This window comes from Colletotrichum jinshuiense, chromosome 1 (assembly GCF_051148585.1).
Source record: "Colletotrichum jinshuiense chromosome 1, complete sequence".
Taxonomy (NCBI): domain Eukaryota; kingdom Fungi; phylum Ascomycota; class Sordariomycetes; order Glomerellales; family Glomerellaceae; genus Colletotrichum; species Colletotrichum jinshuiense.
Window position 1 is genome coordinate 3,549,719 of NC_139302.1, and position 22,731 is coordinate 3,572,449.

General features: G+C 55.8%; 4 protein-coding genes across 4 annotated transcripts; 3 read left to right on the top strand and 1 right to left on the bottom strand.

Moving 5' to 3' along the window:
• Positions 1-62: 62 nt before the first annotated feature.
• EsH8_I_000891 (histone-fold-containing protein) lies at positions 63-1,159 on the top strand (the record flags this gene model as incomplete). The annotated part of the gene is made up of 4 exons (XM_083268304.1): positions 63-219; positions 547-657; positions 736-863; positions 947-1,159. The coding sequence occupies 4 exons, from the start codon at positions 63-65 to the stop codon at positions 1,157-1,159; spliced, it is 609 nt and encodes a 202-aa protein (XP_083118742.1).
• Positions 1,160-2,279: 1,120 nt separating this feature from the next.
• Positions 2,280-4,355, top strand: EsH8_I_000892 (rDNA-binding RNA polymerase I transcriptional factor; the record flags this gene model as incomplete). Its single annotated transcript, XM_083268305.1, has 1 exon — positions 2,280-4,355. One exon carries the CDS (start codon positions 2,280-2,282, stop codon positions 4,353-4,355), a length of 2,076 nt encoding a protein of 691 aa, XP_083118743.1.
• An 830-nt stretch (positions 4,356-5,185) lies between these two features.
• Positions 5,186-7,526, top strand: EsH8_I_000893 (bZIP transcription factor; the record flags this gene model as incomplete). Its single annotated transcript, XM_083268306.1, has 3 exons — positions 5,186-5,471; positions 6,209-6,896; positions 6,989-7,526. The coding sequence occupies 3 exons, from the start codon at positions 5,186-5,188 to the stop codon at positions 7,524-7,526; spliced, it is 1,512 nt and encodes a 503-aa protein (XP_083118744.1).
• Positions 7,527-9,429: 1,903 nt separating this feature from the next.
• EsH8_I_000894 (glyoxal oxidase N-terminus-domain-containing protein) lies at positions 9,430-13,061 on the bottom strand (the record flags this gene model as incomplete). Its single annotated transcript, XM_083268307.1, has 4 exons — positions 9,430-12,290; positions 12,347-12,483; positions 12,551-12,862; positions 12,919-13,061. 4 exons carry the CDS (start codon positions 13,059-13,061, stop codon positions 9,430-9,432), a joined length of 3,453 nt encoding a protein of 1,150 aa, XP_083118745.1.
• Positions 13,062-22,731: the final 9,670 nt, after the last annotated feature.

A 22,731-nucleotide genomic window follows, 5' to 3' on the forward strand; every position in this document is an offset into this window, starting at 1 on the left:
TGCGAGCTGCAAGAGCCCAAGCAGATTACAAGAACGCCAGCAGCCGCTGCAGGTAGCCAAATATGTCGGACTCCCCCCAATCTCCTCCCAAGGATGTCGACCAAGGTGTACAATCACCGGAAGAGGAACAAATGAACGAGCCTCAAGACCCACAATCCGGTGGCCTCACCTATGAGTTCGAGGTCAAGGAGCAGGACCGCTGGTTGCCCATAGCCAATGGTAAGCCATACTTCCTTTCCCCAACGACGACGACGACAACGACGATGATGTTTGGATCTTTGGACGCTTGGTTTTGCACGACCATCAGCTTTATGACGGCGGCCATTCGATCGGATTAGTCTGTTCCCTCGTCATTCGCTTCTATCTACTGCTCGCTGTTGTTACCGCTCTTGGTCGGCCAAGGCGTCTACAAAGGCGAGCGGCAGCAGCGAGTGCACAGGTTGACCATGTCTCATGATTCGTCACCAACGTCGCCAGAAGCAAATGGCGCTTCTGCCACCGAGAAATATGATGAGCTTGACGCTAACATACGAAACTTCGCTCCAGTCGCCCGCATCATGAAGAATGCGCTCCCCGAGAACGCAAAGATTGCCAAGGAAGCAAAAGAATGCATGCAGGAGTGTGTGAGCGAGTTCATCTCATTCATCACTAGTGAAGGTATGCTTGCCTTGCTCACGGCTATCACCCATGTGCCAATATGGCAAGTTCGAGAATGAAGAGCCTAACCTATGACAGCTTCGGAGAAGTGCCACCAGGAGAAGCGAAAGACGGTGAACGGAGAAGACATCCTGTTCGCCATGACGTCCCTTGGATTTGAGAACTACGCAGAGGCCCTCAAAATTTACCTCTCCAAGTACCGAGAAGTACGTATAGCTTGACGTCGTATTATGCTCGACATTGCATTATCCTCGCGCAAGATGTTCAGCACAGCTAACGAGTTTAGCAGCAATCCCAATCTAACAGAGGAGAGAGCTCTCACCGCCCCGGCAGCAGCGGCTACGGCGCCAACCCTCCGACCGGATCGGGAAGCTTCCAGGCCGAGCCTCAAAACAACGTCCTCGGTGCCCAGCAGGGAGACGGAGGCGCCGACGCTCAGGGCTACATGTACGGCGCGCAGACCGGACACAACGGCACTGGCGGCGCCGATGGTTACCAGTAACCGTCTCATCAGTTGAGTGGATAGCGAGGATTTTGGAGAGGCGCTTATTTCCTCTCGACGTATATGTACTGGTCGCGCGACTTGACGAAGCCCAAGCCCGACCAAAGACGATACCTGGACATACGTTCAAGTTTGTATTAGTACGGGGCTAGGCATGTCAGACCACCTCTGGAAAGGATTGGACGAGGCATACGGATGTATATGAGGGCCTCAGGGATCAAGCCAAGTGGGAAAGGGGAGCGGAAAGGGGTACCCAAAAGTGTGGACCAGATGAGGGGGGCTTGTTTTCATCTTTGACCATTTCGACTCTTTGATAGATTCCCCCTTATGGCGTTGCGATTCGGTTAGCCATGCCAGACCCCGCGGCGGTCTTGAGGCGTCGGCAAAGAGCAGTTCAGCAAGCATCGAGCTTTTGGAGCGGACCCGGCCCGTGTCTCCAAAGCACAGTAGCTACAGCACTTTTAGATAGCTTCTAATTCCAGTTCCGTTGCACATGGTTCGGTTCAGTCCGGTCCATTGATTTGGCCTAGAACTCTCCCCGGCGAGTAATTCAAGCCCAACTTTTTGATACTGGTCACCTGCAAACAAGGCTTCCAACAAGCAGAGAAATAAATGTTTAATGGGCATCCAATTAGAGGGGACGTCATCATAGGCTTCCCTATCCACCAGGCCGTTGTGAACGATTGTGCACGGTCCAGGGCCATTCCAGGGGTCTTGAGTGCCTGAAGCTGAAGTGGCCCACGTACGTCCTGGCCGAGGCACGTGCGCAGCCCCTCCAGTCTCAAAATTTTCCCCGGCGTAGCCAAACAAAACGTAATGCCGCCCTCTCTCGCAGAAAAAAGTATTGGCGGCGCCTCACTGATCTCGAAACTTTCCCAGGCAACCAACCGCCACATGGAATAATCGGTCGGCCACCACCACCCCCAAGCCAGCTAATTCTCGAGGACGAGAAATCGACCCGAAGCCCGCTATCGCAAGAGGACTAGACATGCATGAGATCTTTCTGCAAACCCTCGCGGAACACATTCACCAGTCGATGAGAATAGCCAGTCGCCCAGCCTCATTGCGAACTGCCATCCCCGGCGCCTAGAGAGCCTTGGCCACCACACAAGACGATCCCATGCGACCCTTTACCCCCATTTCCAGACATCGGTCTGGCCCGCCCCCGAGGACGGCGACACCCATCAAGAGTATTTTGCGGCAAGCGTCTACTGTTCTCGGTCGAAGGAAAGCTGATGAGGCGAAATTGGACTTTGATGCGACCGACCCGCCTTCTAGCCCGACCAAGAGGCGAAAGGTCCTCATCAACGAAATGAACAACAGCGTCTTCGAATTCGGCACTCGGTCGATGGACGAGGTGAACACGGAAGTCAGAAAGGCGCTGGAGGAGCACCTCATGGGGGAGGACGAGGACTACGACATGCTAAAGGAGATCTTCGCCAACGACAAGCAGCGGTACCTACCACCGGTCGCGGGGGAGGACGAAGACACCCTCAAGCCCCAGGAACTCAAGGGCTACGTGCTGGCGCTGACCAGTTGCGTCCCCCTGCTTAAGAACAAGGCCTGCAACGGGCTCGTTAGGACGGTGCTCCAGGTCTCGTGGTTGGGCCGAGACGAGGACTTCTTCAAGGTTTACATCCAGTTTCTTGCGGCCCTGGTTAGCGCTCAGGGATCCTATTTGACGCATGTGCTGTCCATGATCGTCGAGAAGTTCTCCCAGTCTAGACAATCCGAATGGAGCGTCGCCGACTTCCCTCCCGTCAGTCGTGCTACGATGCGTGAGCGGCTGCACACTGGCCTGCAGTATCTCCTCCAAATGTTCCCCGCCGCCACGCCCGTTCTCCGCAACCTTCTCGACACCAAGTTTCCCTTCGACGACGACCCGAAGAGAATGTTTGTAGGATACGTTAACAACCTCCTGAGACTGAAGGAATATGCTGGAGAGCTGGATCTCGAAATTGTCGACGTTTTGCTGTCACGATTGGTTAAGATTGATGTTCAAATGCAAACGGATCTCGACGACCTCGACGACGATCTCTCCGCATCAGTTGCATACGCGCTTGGAAAATCATTGGGCACAGGCTCATGGGAAGGCGACGAAGACGCTTCGGACGAGGACAGCGACGACGAGTCTGTCGACAGCGACGACTCGGACTTCGACGATAAGGAGGAGAAGATCAGGGTTGTTAAGGGCAACGTTGAAAAGCTGGACGCCATTCTCGACACATTGTTCAACCATTATACCCCTCTGTTCGAGAACCCTGACTCGGATCAAGCATGGGAGCGATACGCCCTGCTCGTGCAGTCCTTTGGAAAGATTGTACTACCAACGTACAAATCCCGGCATACCCAATTCCTGCTCTTCCACTTTGGCCAGATGTCGGCCCGCCTGCGAGACACCTTCGTCGGCAGCTTGATGCACATCTTTGGCTCCCAGAACCGACCGAGTTTCGTGCGACAGGCGGCGGCAACCTACCTGGCCGGATTCATGGCACGAGGCGCCCATGTCCCGTCCGATCTGGTGCGGACAGTGTTTGCGCTTTTGCTGAAGCAGATGCAAATCTACCGCCTCAAGCATGACCCAGACGCCCGCGGACCGGATCTGAGGCGACACCAGATCTACTATGCCCAAGTACAAGCCGCGCTCTACATGTTCTGCTTCCGATGGCGGGACTTGATCGTGTCTACGCCTGAGTTTGTCGACCGAGACGACCCCGCATCGTACCTGGGCCACGAGTTGGGGTGGATGCAAGGAATGAGAGAAGAACTTTCGGCGAGTGTTTACTGCAAAATGAACCCTCTCAAGATCTGCGCACCCGCGATTGTCGAGGAGTTTGCAACGCTGGCACACAAGCTCGGTTTATTATACATTTTCCCCCGAGTCGAAGAGAACAAGCGGATCAGACTGTCACAGTTCGTGTCAGACACGTACGGCACGGGTGGTGCTCTCAGAGACACGGGCTCCGGTGCCCAAGACGAGGAGGCATACCAGCTCGACCCTTACTTTCCCTTTGACCCCTACCAGCTGCCTGTGAGCAAGCGGTGGGTCCAGGACGACTATGTGCACTACCAAGCTGTCCCGGGTCTTAATATGACGGCCGATGATGACAGCGATGACGACGACGAGGATAACATCCCGGATACCGATGTCGAGGAAGACACTGCTACCGCCAGCGAGGATGAGGATGACGATTGAGGGGTCCCAAGGTAGGACCAGAATGCATTATAATACGGCGTTGGGCGGTCAAAACAAAAGCGAAATCTGGGCCAATTTGGCGTTGATTATATGATTCCCGCAAGGCGTTGGGCGTGATTAGGTCCTGAGCATGTCGAGGATGGAACTGGATGAAAGGCAATTTCCCCCGCCCTCGAGGCTGCGCGGAGAGTCAGAGTAGCATTCAATGCGTGAGGGACCATCTCATCCCGTATTGCAAAATGAAATAAAAGCCATTTCAGCGATCTGTCTTTTCTTCGGCGGCTTTTACTGCATGCCGGATTTTCAATAGTGACAAATTGTCGGGTTTGATTTGAGAAGGAAGTGATGTCTCGCACCGCATCGAATGCAGCTGAGCGTATCCGAGCCAAGCACGTGGAGCCGCCGTCCGCCCGGCGCCTTTTGCACTTCCTTCAATTGGGTAGGCGCCTCTCCGCTTCCTGTGTCTTAACAAAACCAACCCCTCAGCAACCCCCAATAGCCCTGCCTCGTTTGCTGAGGTGCGCATTCCCTCGAGCCACCACTCGGAGAGAATCAGAGGTCCCTAAGTGCAGGAGGCTAAAAAAAAATTGATGGGAATTTGGAATTCGCCCATCTTTAAGTCCAGCCAATCCCCCGACCCCTACATTTCAGCGTCTCTCCCATCACCAAAAAAGAGCCGGGACTGCGAACACAAAAGCAACGAAGGTGCAATTGGACCGGGCCCCCCAAAACTCATTATTCATCATCATTGTCGTCACCACCACTTACTCTTTTGACCAGTTTGTTTCTCGTCGTCTCGCGGTTTCTGCCACACTTTGCGGTGAGCGGACATGGCGGACCATCAGCCGCGGCTGCAGAGTGAGGCTTCGGCGATGGCGGGGGAGGGGCGGCAGCTGGGGCAACAACCCGACGGGGGAACAGCCGTCAACGGGAGCGGTGATGGCCTTGACCGGCCTTCCTTTACGGAATACTGGAGGGAAGAAAAGGAGCATGAGAGGGCGGGAAGGCTGCAGTTTGTGAGCGAAGTACCTTTTCACCCGTCGTCATCATCGTCGCCGTCGTTGGCCGCGGGCCATTCGTCCCAGGTGCCAGGAGAGGGGAGTCAACCGGATCCATGTGAGTTTTTCACCCCCCCTTCCCTGTGCCTTCACGCCCGAAGTTTCAATCTTTTCTCCCACCGCCAGTCAGTTCCCCGAATTGGGATCCATGATTCCGGTTTTGGTTTGTCTTTTATGCCCGCCCCATGGCGCCGTGTCTCAATCGACGAGTGTCAGTAAGGGCTCCTGGAAAACCACATACCAGACGAACCATGACAGTTGGTGTTTGTGTGGGTAGACCATGTCTTAAACCCTGGATACGATTTGATTTGTCGCTGGGCGCGTGTTTCCAATGATTCCTCATCGCCTCGCAGCACCCGCGTGGCGTATCCTGCCGCTAGTCTAGTTGGTGGGTGTGGTGGGATCAATGACGGTTCCCGGACAGTCATGCTGAACCGCACGAGCGTGAGCCGGGGGTTGTCCCCACGTCCACTTTTCCTCCGATGATTCCAACGTCTCCCGGTTCCCAATGCGTACACGGCTGCTCACTGACCGCGGATCATGCCGAAACGGGGCTTGGCCTCTGGAATCATCACATCTCCATTCGGCGATCAAATCTGTAGTCACATACACACACACACACACACACACACACACACACATATAGGGGCAGCAAATTGTCCCCGGCTGCTATAACACACATAACCATGTTCACGTTCTCAACACCGCCTCATCTCTTATTTATATCCATCCCATCCCATCCTCATCCTGCACCCGCTCGAATCATATCCGGCAATCTAAACTAACTCCCTCCAGCCAAGCCCACGTCCTCCGTCACCCCCGCGGGAAAGTCCACTGAAAAGGCCAAGCTCAGGCGGCAACAAGTCCGCAAGGCCCAGGTCCAGCACCGCACGCGTAAGGCAAACTACATCAAGCAACTCGAGCTCGACGTCTCCCGGTTCAGGGACATGATCGCCGCCGCCGAGAAGGAGGTGCTGGCTTATCGCCGCGAGAACGAGGGAATGAGAGGGGCCGCGAGAGCCAGGGGCCTGGTGATCCCTGGCGAGCTCAAGGGGAAGGGAGTCGTGGTTGCCGAAGTGAGGGTTGCGCCCCAGGAGCATGAGGGCCAGGTGGGCGTGCAGAGGGGAGAGGTGCAGATGCTACCACCGCCGCCGCCTTATGTTCCGGGACAGTACCAAACCCCGCAGCAACAAGTGGACGTGCAACCTCCTCAATACGAACAGCCGCCCCAGCCTGCTACAGGGGCTCAGGAGGCATATCAGCCTCAAACGGTGGATTACGATCCGTACCCACCGGTCGATCTCTTCGGAAACGTTGACATGGGCGATATCACCGTCACGATGCGCAAGGACGACACCCTTGGCACGCCTTGCTTCCAGATCGCCTCCTCGTCACCGACCCTGGTCAACCCGTCTTCAGAGCCGACATCGCCGGACCAACTCTCCCCAGAGCAGGAGATCATCGCCATCAACCTCATCCTTGCGTAAGTTACAGCCCCCCCCCCCCCTGTTGTTTCCCCTCGACCCCTGAGGACGAAAAAGGATACGTGCTAACCTTTTTCCCCTCCCCTTCCAGAATGGAGCACATCTGCTGGAACCACTTCCACCCCCGCCAGTTCCCCTCTCACGGGGACTCCTGCAAAGCCGCCTCGGGCCACACCATGATGGCCTCGACAATGTGCATGTCCAGCGCCCCGCAGCGCGTGTACCGCACCATCCGCCGCGGCGAGGCCAACACCACGACGCACTCCTGGCCGGCCGACACGGGCGCGGGCAGCGCGCTCTCGCTGAAATCGCTGCTGTCGCTGGCGCGCACGCTGAACCCGGGCGACATCGAGCTGACGCCCGTGCAGGCGTGGTTCGAGCTCGCGGCGCGGTACGGCGCGGCGGTGCTGATGGAGGACGTGGTGATCGAGGCGCTAAAGCGGGAGTTCTGCGGGGTGGTGGACTGCATCCACTTCGGGGCCATCATCGAGAGGGACGCGTTCGAGAGCGTTGTCGAGCGGGTCATGGCCGAGGTCGGGGTGAGGGAGCTGGAGTACGAGATGGATGTCGATGAGGGTGTGCCGACGGGCCTGGGTACGGGGCTTGGTGCCCGACAGGTTGCTGTTTGAGGGAGGGGTGGCTTTACCGCGTCGTACAGACGGGGGCCACATGCCTTCCCCGGTGAGAATGTCTGGGGCAGGAGAGGGGAGGCGTGGCCATGGTTGGATGGGTCCCCATAATACGGGAGATCACAGGGCATTGCTTCTGGAATGTGACAAGGAAGCGGCATGAATTATGACGGTTACGGCTTGGGAGAATCAGAATAAGTAGCGAAGATTATATGCATATCTAGATTGGAGACATGGGGGAAGGGGGCACACTCATCCAGGAACGCAAGCACGGCAAGCATCCAGATAGAGTCCACAAAAAAGATGCCGGGCTGGCAGCACATCAAACGCAGTACTACTCAACGTTCGAGTGAGAGGATACAGACAAACCCCTCCCCTTCCTGTGGGGGGGGGGCCAAGCGAAAGGATCCGATGTGACAACTGCTCTCTGCACGAATGTAGTAGCCCTCCTCCCTTTGAGCAAGCCCTCCCCATTCAACAGAAAGGGTTCCAGAATCGCGACGCCCTGCCAGGGCGCCATGGCGAGATCCGATATACCCTGCCTACCTGCCCTGAAGCCGGACGTGTGAAGTTGGAACGGCGCACGCCGTGTAAGCCACCCCCCGCGGTGATTGGCCGCCCCGCAAGGACCGGCGCTAGCCCGGGGAAGGGGCCCAGACAGACAGACGCATGCATGCATGTATGTGGAATCAATCATTCTTCCCCCCCGCCCCCACTGCCGTCCGCCAAAAGCAACGAAATTTTTTTGTTATATGATAATAATAAGATAACACCAGGAAGGAATCGTGCCGATCGTTTGGAATCATTATTTCCCTGTTGTGCTTGTTTCAGTTCGTCGCGCATATGCTGCTGCTGCTGCTGCTGCTGCTCCAACCGTAATGGAACTTCATCAGCAGAAACCCAAAAAAATTTCAAAAGGAAAAAAAAAGAAAAGGGATCCCCGTTTTTTTCTTTCTTTCTTCCCTATCATATCCCATTTAGGAAATTTCGAATGCAACGGCGGTCAAAGTTCGGGGAAGAAGGGCCGAAGGAGGGGGCGGAAAAGGGGAGAGAGAGAGAGAAGGAAGACGGAGAAGGATTACAAGGGGCTTTTCTGGCCTCTTGATTTTGTATCTCCAGTTTAAAACGTCTTTTTTTTTCGAATTGCCATCAACGGTGTTGTGAAAGAGGCCGTTTGGGGGCAGGCCGCTTTCTGGGCGGAGGGACGTATCCCCCCCCCCCCCCCGCGGAGATCATCATGTCAAACGCCCCATGTCTTTCTCACCCTCTTGTCTCAATACACCAACAGTTTAGAGTTTGGCTTCAGCTAACCTCCAGCATTGAGCAAAAATAGCAAGATAGTTCGCCTTTACGGCGCGCAAGGGGGGAAGAAGGCGGTCAAGGGAGGGGGGTACCTCCACCAAGCCCTCCAGGAAGATGCCGCCCGCCACCATCCCGAACAGCCAAGCCGGGGTGGGTTTAACAACAGGCTCAAAGTCCCAGTGAGACCATGGAATCACAGAGCACTTCACCGAGAAAGGGACAGTTATTTTTGAAAGCATAGACATTAATAATATACACTAGTCAGACCATATGCCAAAGAGCGGCCCCGTCTAGTAGAAGGTTCACAAACATTCTACATGTACATCATCGTGAGTATATGTGTTTCCGTGAAGAAAAAAGAAATAAGAAAATCCTCCAAGCATATTGTTCCAAGAGCGACTGTGGTGCGATCCTCCCCACCCCGTGCTCGTCCGGCACCGGGCAAACGACCAGTTTGTGTGGTCTTCGTATGCCTAACGGCCAAGAAAAGAAGGTGGGATATCGCTTGTAAATCAGAAAAAAAGGAGGTATCAACACCAAGTCCCTAGTCTAAAGTAAAGAAAAGAAATTACGGTCCAAGAATTGTGGATTGTGGAGGCGTTTAGACGCCGGGGGTCTTGAAGCCGGTGACCTTGGGCCACTCGCCCAGTCTAGCGGGGTCGCCGCCGATGCGGACGTAGACGCCGACGGCGGGGATACCACCGTCGAGGACGAAGAACTGGTACCAGCCCGGAGGTGCGATACCGGCACGGGGCGGCGCGGTGACGGTGCAGCTCAAGGAGTTGCAAGTGACGGCGGGGAAGATGGTGCGGGCACCCATCGAGTTTCCGTGCGTCGAAGACACAGCGCCGAGGAGAGAGACCGTGATGTTACCGTGGAGAGGAAGGTGGCCGATGGTGAAAGTGACCTGCTGGCCGTACGTCCAGTCTCGGCTTGTCTGCGCAAGGGTGAAGGTAGGGCGGGTCTTCTTGTTGGTCAGGTACGGGGGGTTGAACACCTCGACACGGTACTCCTGGGGGTTGACGCCATCTTCGGGGTCGGAACCGCTGACAAGGACGCGACCGTCGAGAAGAGTGATGGACTCGGAGTGGTAGAGACGAGCAATGGTGGTGTTAGCCATGACGGTGATGCGGTGGCCAATCTCCTTGGTAGGGTCGTACAGGAGGGCGTTGTAGTTGGGGTCGTTGGCAAGACCGAAACCGGCAACACCATGCTTGGCTCCGTTGTTGATCAGATAGGTGCCATCAGGAAGGGGGGCAACGCAGGAGATGACACGGCGCGAGGGCATACGCTCGAGCACCCACTTGGGGGTGGCGGCCTCGGGCTGGATGGAAACGCAGTTGTCCAGGGCAGTGGCGGGGCCCTCGGTGGAACCACCGCAGATGAGGACACCGAGAGGGTCGTTGTAGGGAGCCTTCTGGGGCAGAAGGACGCCGGTTCCCTCAAGAGGGTAGGTTCGGCCACCCAAGGGGTTGTTGACGGCACCGGGGATGTTGGGGAGAACCTTCGTGGTGGCGAAGGTGGTCTTGTCCAGGATTCTGGCCTCGTTCCAGTAAGCGACGAAGATGTTCTCGCTGGGAAGGACGGCAACAAAGGGATACAGGTTGTTGGGGTTGGTGCGCTCGAGCCAGTCCATCTTGAGAGGCTTGGAGCCCGTGTAGGGAAGGACCTCGATGGTAGGCACGGCGGCGGCGTTGGATCCCTCTTCACCTCCAATGATGAAAATGGAGCCGTTGGCCATGATCATGGCAGAGGGGTACCAGCGGCCATCCTGCATGCGGAGGTTCGTGACGTCCTCCTGCCAATCGTTGGTGCCCGGGACGCCAGGCTTGCCATCGGGCCAGTAGAGGCGGACACCATAGGTAGAGTCACCAGACCAGCCTCCAAGAGTGAGCTGACGACCAGCCTTGTCGGGAAGGGTGAGACCGGCAGAGCAGAAAATGTCCGTCTTGACGTGCATCTCTCTCCAGGCGCTCTTGATATCGGGGACGAGGGACAGATCGAGCTCGTACGCGCCAGTGGAGTTGGGCGGGCCAGTGCCGAACTTCTCGAGGAAGGAAACCTTGCCAGTGATACTCTCCATGGTCATCAAGGGAATGCACACACCGCCAATAAGAAGCTCGTAGCTGCCGGCCGTCTTGTCATCCGTGCCGAAGGTCCAGGAGTAGAGCGGCTTGCTGCCAGTCCAGAAGTAAGTAGACATGCGAGCGCCGCCGCCGCAGATGGAGCTTTGGTTACCGGGGCAGACAATGTTGCACTCGGTTTCGGGGACGAACTTGGCACCCTGGGTGACGATGTTGGCGGGATCACCGCAGTAGCACTCCTCGCCGTACTCAAGGCCGGCGGCCATGTAGCCGAACTCGGCGCACTTGTCCAAGCACATACCGGGTGTCATGACGCCAGGGAAGAAGTTCTGCCAGTAGAAGGTCCGCTGGTCGCCTCCAACGTCCACGGCGCAGCCTTGGTAAGTCCAGCTGCCGTTGAATCCGCTGAGCTGGGGCGTAGGAGGTGCGTAGGCCTTGGGGGTGCCCAGAGAGATGATGGTCATACGGTTGCCGCCACCACACATCTCGGCAGGCTTGCCTCCACAGGCTGTGTTGCAGGTTGTCGGGTCGGCAGCAATGGCACCGCCGTTGTAGATGGCATTGCCACAGAAGCACTGCGTGTGATACTCTGCACCGGCAACCGTGTAGCCCGCGGCGGAGCAGGCCTGGGCGCAGGAAGCAAGAGTCATGGCAGGGTCGTCCTGGAGTTGCTTGAGGAGGATGCGGCCGTTGAGGTTGTCAACCCAGCAGCCTTGGTTCGTCCAGCCGGTGGGGAAGCCTGTGGCGACGGGAGCGGCAGAGGTCGAGGTAGCGGCGCCAGTCGGAGAAGCGGAGGTAGGCTGAGTAGCAGTGCCAATGGTGTAGACGGAAAGGCGGTTGCCTTCTCCGCAGTACTGGTACTGGTTGCCCATGCACTTCATAGAACACTGGCTGGCGGGGGCGGCAACAGAGCCGGCGCCAAAAGAGTTACCGCAATAGCACTCACGGGAGTACTCGACACCGAAATAGGTGTAACCGGCGCAGAAAGTGGCACACTTCTCCAGGGTCATGTCGTCAGAAGCAGTCGTCTTGGCATTGAGAGCACGAGCGTTGGTAGCTTCAGTCTGGCAGCCGTACAACTTCCAGGCGCCGACGGTGGCGGGCTGGCTGGGGCCGGTAGGAACGGCGGAGGCGGAGGCGGCGGTGCTGGTACCAACCCCACCGGTGATGGCGGTGCCGGAGGCGGCGGCGCTGGTTGCCGGAGTGCCGGTAGCCGCCGGGGCTGACGACGAGCTGCTCACGGGCTTGTATTGGTGTTGGAAGTCGTAGACGTTCAACCGGTTACCGCCACCGCAGTACTCGGATGAGTTTCCGTTGCAGAGCATGTTGCAGCCATCCACGGCAGGGGCGCCGCCGTTGGAAATTGTGTTGCCGCAGTCTGTTTGCCGTGTTAGCAACTCGCGGCGAGTATTCGCAGGTGTGGCGACTACTTACAGCACTCTCCAGAGTATTCGACACCGGCAAGGATGTAGTTGGCAGCCTTGCAAGCAGCAGTGCACTTGGCAACGGTCATCTCGGCGCCAGGGACGGTGCCAACACCGTAGGTGAGCGCACGACCCGTAGTTCCCTCCCTGTCAGGCTGTTAGTCCCCTCGTTCATATTGCGGCGAAGGCCCGTGGCAGGGCGTCTTCAACTTACGAGTAACATCCGATTGAGCTCCAATCACCGACACCGGGGTTGACTGAAGGGCCGACAATGAGAGAGGTCTTGTACATGGTAAGGCGGTTGGGGCCACCGCAGGCCTGGGTGGCGTTTCCGCTGCATGCCGTGGTGCAGTCGGCCTCGTTGGCGGCAATACCGCCCGTGGCCAGAGCATTGCCGCAGTAGCATTCGTTATAGTACTCGGTGCCAGCGTAGGCAAAACCCTTGCCGTAGCAGAAAGTCGTGCAGGCCTCGTTGCTCATTTGGTTGCTTGCCGTGTTGGCAGCGGAGATGGTTCGGCCGACATCGCTGTTCCTCAGTTAGCATTTGCTCCCGGGTCCCGTGTTAGTGGGGGGGATTCGTACACATAACAGCCCTGGTACACGTAACCATGGGCGAGGGTTGTTTGAGGCGCTGCCCGCTTGTAAAGGCCGGGGGGGTAAGCCGCCGCGGCATTAGCAAGCGTGAAGGTGGAAAGAAAGGCGAAAGAAAGCTGTGCGGTCCTCATGGTGACAATTGTGCGCCAAGAGGCAGAACCCAACACAAGATGGATATATTAAGGAATGTAGAGAAGTGGTAAGTGGTGAGGAAAAGAAAGGCAATATGGACCGGGGAAGGATGAAGCTATATATCATTTCCATCTCATGGGTAGGCAATCTCAAGTTGACGGCAGACAAGCCAATGCGACGGAGCGCCCTAGGGAAACGGGTACGCGATAGACCCGACTAGGCCCCGGTCGAGTCCTCCCGCTTGGGATAGGTGATCTCCTCCTCGTGGGCCTCGTGGGCCAGGGGTTAGCGAGAAAGCACATCGGAAGAGTGGCCACAAACGGAGCTAGAGGAATGCCATGTCGTATGAAGCTTGAAGAGGGATTAGCAAGGCTAGCCGGGCGGACTAGATGGGCGCGAAGCCGCACCCACGGCGTGTAGTGTGGGGCGTGCTGGTACGTGGGACCCGGCCTTCGACTGTCATGCTAGGATGCAGGTGAGATGGCAACGAGCATGGAATAGGGGACCAGGGACGTGAGCCGAAGAGCAGCCTGGCGGGCGGGCTGAAGGAGAGAGGAGAAAGACAATGAAAGAGCCCGGGGGGCGCTAGCAATGAATAGCGTTACCGTCTCTTTGTGCCTGAGCTCTACCCACGACGGCACCATCTCCCAACGTGGAACGCTCCAGGTCGTGCCGTCCTCACCGTTGCCGTTTCCATGGCAGACGGTATTGTCTATCTCGACCCATCTTGTGCGAGCTGTGCAAGCGCCTCAAGCCGGCGGCCCGGCCAGGAACCAGGGGGAGGCGGAAGACCAGAAGACAAGGGGACGCCCCAGCTGAGGGGGGAGGAGGACTTGAGGCTTGGGGCTAGGAGCTAGGAGAGAAGTGTAAAGGTAGGCGAAAAGAGACGAATAGAAAAAATAGAAGACCAAAAACCCAAAACCGCCGGGCTCACAGTCCAGCACCTGGCCCAAATGGCAGCCATGAGGATGGTGGAGATTAACACACAAAGATGCAGGGAGTGGGAGGGAGTTGCGGAAGCCAGAGTGGGAGAGAGCTGGGAACTGGGGACAAGAGGAGTGAGGGTTCGTGCGCGCCTCGCCTCCCGCCTCCATTCGTTCGTCTCGACCCAACGTGACGGGAATTGGTTCTGGCTTGTGTTTTCTCCAAGATGCTCTGGGGATCAGTCTAGCGCACCAGGGTATTGCATGAGCGGCGCCTGGTCACCCAGGGGTTGCGGTACGTACCTATTTCTCCTTACGGTTAGTCGTCCTATCCTGGCCAGATCAGTGGACAGGGTGCCGGGGGTCTGTGCCTGTGGTGTGTGGTCAGTGCCATTCTTAGCCAGTTGCTCACCAAGCAGCTGTAGAGAGACAGAGAAGCGGTCGGCCGCTGACTGCTTGCAAGCGGCAGGAATACAGAATGACTACCATGGATATCTCTCTCGCTTTCTCGCTCTCTCGGTCACTCGTACAGGGAAGGGGTTGGAAGGGCTTCACTTGTTCCAGCGTACACCGCTCAGGGAACCCGTCGTCCACAACTACTACGCTGTCCAGCGGCAGCATTTGTTCGTGGGGAACCCGGAGGGGAGCAGACTCACGATCGACGTCAGGGGGCTTTTTTTTTCCCTCGAAGCGCCATCCACCTGGGTTCCGAACATCTCCATCGAGCTGAAGGTTGTGGCTGAGGCTGGCCCTGCCTCTTCGAGTCCCTAGACCCCCCTCCCCCCAGATATTCCATGGTTCGTTCTGCATGAACGTAGGCTTTAGAGGCTGCTCAAGGCTGCCGGGGTGGTTGCCGTAGCCGCCGAAACGACCAAGAAACTCGGCCGATGAGGCGCATATATTGTGTGGCAAACCCTTCTCGATTCGGCATCCATCCACCTCGATGTAAGTCAAGTGACCAGTTATACGCAGCTTCAGCCTTGGCTTGGGGATAAAGATACCACCGCCAGGGCAGCTGATAGTCACCAATATGGCTTGATATTTCCAACGAGGCAAGGGCTATTGGCAAAGGCCTCGATCCCCATTACCGATAAACAGCAAGTTGGGAGCCAAGAATGCCAATACTGGACCACAATACCGCCCAACCGCCGGGAAGGGCCGCTTCGCTCTCAAACCGGGCGTTCCAAATCGACGCCGGTGGGGTTACAACATGGTTGGTAACACATCAGTGTCTTCCGGAGCGGCGGAAACAAAGAGAGAACAGTTGCCGCCGTCGTACCAGTTCTTTGGAACCCGACTCTGCCAAGAGACGTCAGCAAGAACGGGAAGGCTGTCGGCGGGATCCCGCAAGTCATCTACCGCTACGAACTGAGATACCAAGTCATGGTGCTAGCGGAAGACGATACTCCATAATGGCTGATCTAACAAGCGAAGCCCGTTGAGCCATCTCCATCTAGGACGTGTCAACCCATCAACCCATCAAACAATGGTCAATGCTCTTTGTCTGCTGCTGCCATTGGATTGCAATACGAGACGACCTTCAAAGATGGGACGAGTCAGGACGATTCGGCCTCTTTCTCTGACGCCAACGCTGTGGGGGAGGCAGATATCGACGCACCACGTCGTCCCTGATGATCCGTGTGGTGAAGTGGGTCACCATGCACGCCCCGTTTTTTATTTCCAAGGTACGTACTGGACAGTTGCCGTATCGGGTCTGGTGGAGAACATGGGGCCTCGAGGGCGGGCGAAAGTCGGGACAGGGAAAGGGGGGGAGACGGACACAGGAAATCGTCTCCAACCTACTGATGTTGCACCGTCCGTCTTACTGCTGAAGAGTCTTACGCGTTGCCAATAAGCCAAGTGCCAACACTCTCCGCTTTCAGGGTTGGTTGTCAGACCGTGCTTTCCTCTGGAGCGAGCAGGGCAAGCACATTTTCTGACCCGGCACATAACCGAACGTCTAGTGCGTCCCTGTAACCCCTCTAGAAGACGAGCCTTGGTCAGGCTCCATCCGGAGCACGTTGCCAGCGATAAGGTGGTCAAACACGCCCGCTCACCCTAACAAAACCAGGCTACGGTTTTGGTTCTACCTGGCCGAACTTATGCCTCCGACGGCGTTCAGCCCTCTCTCTCTCTCTCACTCTCTCATTCTCGAAAGCCCAAGACCTGCCAGCGCCGCATCGCATCGCACCCCAGTCAGCCTTAGGGATCGGCCCTGGTTCGCCGTTACTACCAGTAGTTCATGTAACCCAACATCACAAAGAAATGCTTTTTCGGTGTCGATCAAGACGGCGCACCCAGCGTTCTCTCTCCATCTCCGCTCTGACAATCCCTGGACAGCTTCCCTGCCCAAAGCCTGTGGTGGTCCACTTGCCGGGGCGGAGCTCCCTGCTATCAGCAACTGACATGGTAATGTATGTATGACTGGAGATGAAATTCCCGATTCGGCCTATCCATCACTGCAAAGAGCACAAGGGGGTGGCCCCCCCTCGCCGAGATAACCTTAAGTATCGTTTACGAACTTGGCAACGATTCCTTTGGTGCTCTTCTGCACCCTGACCTTGATAGCAGGGTAGCATGGGCTGGTTGGCGGTCACATCCTCCCCCGCGCTTCTTTGATCCAGGATGGTCTTATCGAACCACCACTGGGCTAAACGGCGGGCCGTTGCTGCAATGTTTTGCAACACAACCAGCCAATGTCGAACAAAGGTGCAAACCGAATCGCTGTGGCAATGAAAACCTTTATCGGGCCCCATCCCAGCCGTAGCTCAGCAGCCCTCTGCCTAGTCGAACGGCCCAGGTATTGCGGGTTGTCTAAGACAGCCATTAACTCTATTCGAACCCAACTAGTACCCAATAGCGCGCAGCTGGTTCAGCAACTAGAAACGAGTTGCCAGGGCCACTCTCGACAAGTCGGGAGCCGCCTCTTGCATGCATGCACCACTTGGCCCTTTTCACAAAACAAAAAAAATTCGACAATGTCGAACGCCTCGTGTTCCTCGACAACCATTAGTCGATGTCTGCCTGTTCCTGGAATTGCGATCTGGTGTGGCGGGCCAAGCCAGCCAATGCCGAGCCGGTCTGCTGTCAGATGTGCATGGGCTGAGTGCTCTCCCAGCAATGACTGTGCATGCATTGCATATTAATCTCTTTCCAAAATCTCGTATCCGTAAGACATACTTGCACGGCGGTAGCGGTTGATTGGCCCTCCGCCCAACCTCGGCCAAGGACGGAATTGGCCCGACTTACACGCAAATGCAGAACTATCTGGGGATATGCTGGGTTTCTCCCTGAGATACAGGCCGCTCGAGATCGAAGACACGATCAATTCCGACGACGAAAATAGCCAAGGCAAGACAGTCGGTTCTCAGACCACCAGTCAATCGGCGCACGCCGATATTTGCGACGTCTTTGTGCCTCGCAGACCACCTCCGGGTCATTTCCATCTTCGCCGCCCTTAACCATGATGGGCTTACCTAGCATCTTCATCAACGACCACCAGTTTCGCATCTTTCTTTATAGCTGCCGGTTTGCATAGTTTGCCAGGCAGAAGATCATTCGTGGTATCCGTCCGCGCAGCCACTTGTCTAGTCGCCGCGACCCAGGAGTTTGGAGAAACATTTGGCGGCGTTGTGGTGGCTCACGCCACTCTTGACGGCGCAATCCAGGGGCCTGCATCTTCCTGTCCACGGCACATCTGCCATGGCATGTGCCCTTTTCGTGCAGCACTGTCTTGGTGTTTTTTTTTTCTTGCGTCTGGAAGACCGGCTTGCTCTGCCTGCTGGCTCGCGGCCTCAATTTCCCTTTCAGGACGACGTTACTTTTTGGCGCTGACGTGCTGCATCCTAGCGTTCATCAGTCAATACAGAATGCCACAGGAGCAACCCTCCTTAGCTCAGCTTCGGCCCAAAAAGCATCTAGCCTGGGACATGAGACCGCCATTCTCAATACCGTCTCCCCCCTCCCATTTGGCTCGCGCGGGACACCGCCACAACACGCCATTGCCTTATCTCCTAATCATCCGGTCCAGAACGGATCTTACTGCACAATGCACCCTGAAAGGAATTGCATAACCCAGTAACGGGACCACTCAGCCTCTTCGTGAACCCCTGACTAGTGGGTATATCCGCATGCTCATGCTCAAGCTCAATAGCTATTGGCATGGCTAGCCCAAACAATAGTCTCTGTTGGCTCTCGAATCTGCCGCTCAGCTCGCCTCCTCGAACCTCGATTTCCATGTCTTCCGTTCTGGAGTCACAAACCTCCGCTCTTCACGGCCAGGAACCGTGTGGTTGACAGCCGGCGATTCGATCAACGACAGGAACCAGACAGCGCTGACAACCACCCAGTCCTCTTGGCGAGCAATCGGCCCTATGCCATCCGAACTACCCAACCCATTCGCACAGACTGGCGAATTTGCACTCAGAGGTTTGGCGCTATCCGTGTGCTGGTGGTTTCCTGGGCCCGCCCGGCGTGTGTCGTCGTCTGCTGCCTGAGCGCTCGTGCAAATGAGATTTCAACCCACGCCTCCTCGCGAAAAGGCCCACGATAATCTGACCACGGACCTGCGCCGGCGTCTAGCAGACTCCAATTCTCATTTCCACGCGCCGATCTATTCGGACACTTACCTTTGCCTTGATTGGCCGTCCTCCTTGCTGCAATTCGGCAAGCAACTCGGCATTCTGCCAACTCTCTGTCCCCTCCCCTCTCCGCATCGCCGTGGCACCTTTGCCAAGCAGACGAGCAGGACTCGTTTTTCTCTTGACGTGAGCTTCCCTGGCCACGCCAAGCTTTGTGGCATCGTGTTGGAAGCCGTCGCCGGCCTCAGTCGTAGGGGAGAATTCTGGTCAGCGTCGGAACGATGCTTTTAGAAGCAGCGCGTGGGATGCGCCACGAGAATAGATTTAGATGGAATGCGTCGCGTGCTGTCGAGCTTAAAGAGCGCCCAACATCCCCTCTGATGAAATGTTCAGCATGTGTACTGCCCAGCGAGATGACCAACACCTCCCCGGCCTGTCCGACGAGAAAGATCCCGAGTGTCACCGTCGCATATCTTGTTCAACAGTGCTGCCCTGCCATGTAGCCGCACCCGAGTCTTTGAAGGGCGAGAGGGGACGACGGCCGAGACAACATCGATGCCTCCGGCCGAAGTTTAGGCGCCGAGCGACTGACCGACTTTTTCAGACTGTCCAATACTTTGAGTGGCAACATGGAGGGTTTATGCCGGGCCACGACGACGACGGGGGGTGGGGGATTGCTTCGGGGGGGTTATTACTACGGCTACTTCGACCGACGCAACGGGTACGACACCCTATCGAGAACAGCGTACCTACCGTGCGGAGCGGGGAGGCCGAGTGAGAGTGGGTTCGGGGAGGAGCTACAATCATCGAGGCCGAGTAGCACATGCCGGACTGCTATGACGGGCAGTAAAGAGGCTCCGATGATATCCTGCCCGCAACCTGGGGTGGAGGGGAAGGGTGGTGGTGTCAAACCCCGTCGACTCTATATCGGGGAGGGGAGGGTTACAGTCAGGACAACGAGATGGCCCAACGACGTCGCCTCCATGCGACTCTGCTCGAATACGAATGTCGTCTGGCAGAAAGGCGACAGGCACCCTTGCATCTGATCTGTGCAAGGGGGTCTGTCTAGCTGCAGTGCTTCGAGGCTTTTTTGTGAGACACTCTCTCTCCCACCGCAAGACCCGGCCTCTTGCATGTCCCAAGCGACGATCGGCGAGGATCAATTTATCGGTTTTTTAAAAGAAGAAGAAAGGAGAGCGGGGGAGAAAGCCACATAATCGGCCCAAGCATCGTTCATTGGGCTTCCTCCCCCCTCCACGGGACATGGGTCGAGTCTGTGGGCGGAAACGACGGCACTGCAGCGAGGTGCTTTTCGCATTGCGGCTGCCTTCGTTCGGGTTACACCGGCAACGTTTCCTCCACGTCCTCCGCAAAGACATTTTCCGGGGGAAGAGAGGGGGCCAATTTATCTCAGAGAAGTTTGTTCTCCTGAAGTTGGATCCCCGGTGTCTCTCAATTCAACTCTGCAGCCGTTTTTTTTTTGTCTTGCTTCCTCCGTCGCTAACACTTTGATTCTGAACCATCGGGAACCGCGACCCCGGAAGCGAGTTTCTGTTTCGTACGTATCTCTCCCTTGCCTTGCAAACACTGTGAATCAAAACTCGTCACCGTTGTGCGCGAGAAGGAAAACAACGGGTCATGGAAGGGGCGGTCTTGAAGAACTATCAGAGACACAAAGTCGACGCAACGGTGTCTCGCGTCGTTGCTTGACTGGCTTTGGCCCAGAGACAGGCCGGGGATGGCCCGCAACGCTGTTTTGACGTCGTCCGGTACTTTCTCAGTTCGTGTAGCGGATATCATGGCTGATTCGAACCGCTTCTGACGGATCATGTCGGCTTTAGTTCGAGTGGGTTTGATATTTGTCTTTGTGCATTTGTGTGTTTCGGGAGGATGGCCTTGTGTCGCTGGTCTATTCATGTGTGAAGTTGATAGACTCTGTCAGTATGCTTGACAACTCGCCATCACACCATGTTGCAGCCCTGGGACCAAATACGAGGAGTAATCAAGTCTCTGTATCGGGATCCTCTTGGTAGAGGTTTGAAGATATCTCACAATTCTATCCGTCCGTTGTGTAGTCGCAACACTGGACAGCGGCTCTGCCACTTGTTGATATTCGACAACAAGGTTCGGGGCGCCCCCTGCCGGCCTGGTGGCACATGCAGGATGCTCGTAGACGTATTCTAATAGCTCTTCCTTGCCCCGTGAAACTCCCAGCACGATTGAGTGACAGTATGTGAGTAGAGAGCTCTCAAAGAGCAGGAATCGCCCGCATCGGCTTTTTGGTCGACATGTTTACTAGATAGGATGGCAGTGAGTAAGAAGACAACTTGGACATGTTCAGCACAGCCTCTGTGTTTTACAATTCAATTTCTGTACATGATCGTATCACCACGAATTCGATTGTTATTGTGTCCTAATATAACACCCTCTCTCTCTATCTGGATTACACTCCCTCTCCAGTGTTATGTACGCAAGATTAGGTCATATGCAGTCTAAACTGTAGTTTGGGGGGATTCACCGTCTGAGTTTGCGAGATTGCACTTGATCTTGTCGATGCAGTGGATCCGGGGTGACGCTCGATGCAGCCAGGGTTCAACTGGCTCCGGATCACACGTAGATGGGGATGTGAAGAAAGATCTTGCAGCAGTGGTTCGCTTTACAAGAGATTTTATACCGCGTCCTGGGATTCGGAATCCTCGAGATGACTGTTGGTTCGTGTCCATACTGCCCTTGGCCTGAGCGATCACCAATCGCTTTGGTTCTCAGAAGAGGCAGGGTTATGCCGGTATACCCATGGGACTCATGATGGTTTTCCAGGTTATCTTTCGAATACGGAAGATTACAGTGGCTTTGATCGGTCGAGGACATGGCCACGAGTGGCCCACCTGGAGCCTCGGTATTGAGGTTCTCGGCATTTCCCGTGCTGCAATCGGTCTCGGGCCACTCTTTCCAGGAACTAGATCAGGGTGCGAGGACTTCTCATGTTACTTTGCGCCTTAAATGGTCTTCTCGGAATATATGTCGAGTATACCGGTCACTTGGATGTACTGCGAGGTAGGTGCTGATACCTACTGCTAAATAAGTTGGAGAAAGATATCACCCATATATACACCTTTCCGCCACACGTTGCTGTTTTCAACACTATAGTTGGCTTAATCCACTTGCTTTGAGCCATTGTGAATGGGATTCAATGGCAAGTAGATGTCGTGCGCTGGGCTGTAGACATTGAATCTAGTGTCGCCGGAAAACATGGCTGCTTCGATGTGTGGGGGTTCGCTTTCTACCATCGCTCGCGTGCCCACGTCAACCCATCGCTGCTTCGTCTGCTTCTCCAAGAATTAGCATAGGCCTACAGGGTCACTCGCATGCAGTCGACATTTGAAGGGGACAGTTAGCACGGCCAGGTCCGGATCCTTTGCGCCGGGGACGCGTGTTGTGATATATTCGCTTTGTCGCGTATTGATATTGAGTCATGTCGGGCTCTCCGTTCCTTCGGATTCAGGTCCGCGATGAGGAGGCGTCCTATGAAATCCAAATCAGTTCTTATGGTGCTCGTATGAGTTGATCCATGCTTCTACTAACGTTAGTCAGTTGTTTCGTGATTGTTGTAACCGCAAAGACGAAGCAAGACAATCAATGATGCCTATATCTAATTCAAATCCGATGTCGATGTTTTGATGCTTAGACGATCGATCACAAAAGGACTACCCATTCTTAAGTATGGCACTCCGACAAGTATATTGAGACGATATGCACTCGTCGTTGACATCATGCATCCACACTCAGTTACTTAGACCATACGTATATAAGAGAACACATGGGAGATGGCATTCGCAATCTTGAGATACCCCAACAACGATCCCTACTACTCACACGCAAGTAGATTTTGTGTTCTCCTCACGTCATCTACAAGGATTTTAAAAAGCATGTGAGACCCCAAAAGCCAAATACACATGAGCGTCCCAGAAATTAGGCCAAAAAGCAAAAGTAATGCGTCGAGGGGGAATCGAACCCCCGGCTCCCCGACGCTGCTGGATGGCAACGGAGAATTTTACCACTAAACCATCGACGCTTGTGGATGAACATGTGGGTGTAACCAGTTCTCATAACCGGTATCTCCACGCGACATTGCATTCCTCAACGTCCACTGCATTTCCCGGACAGAG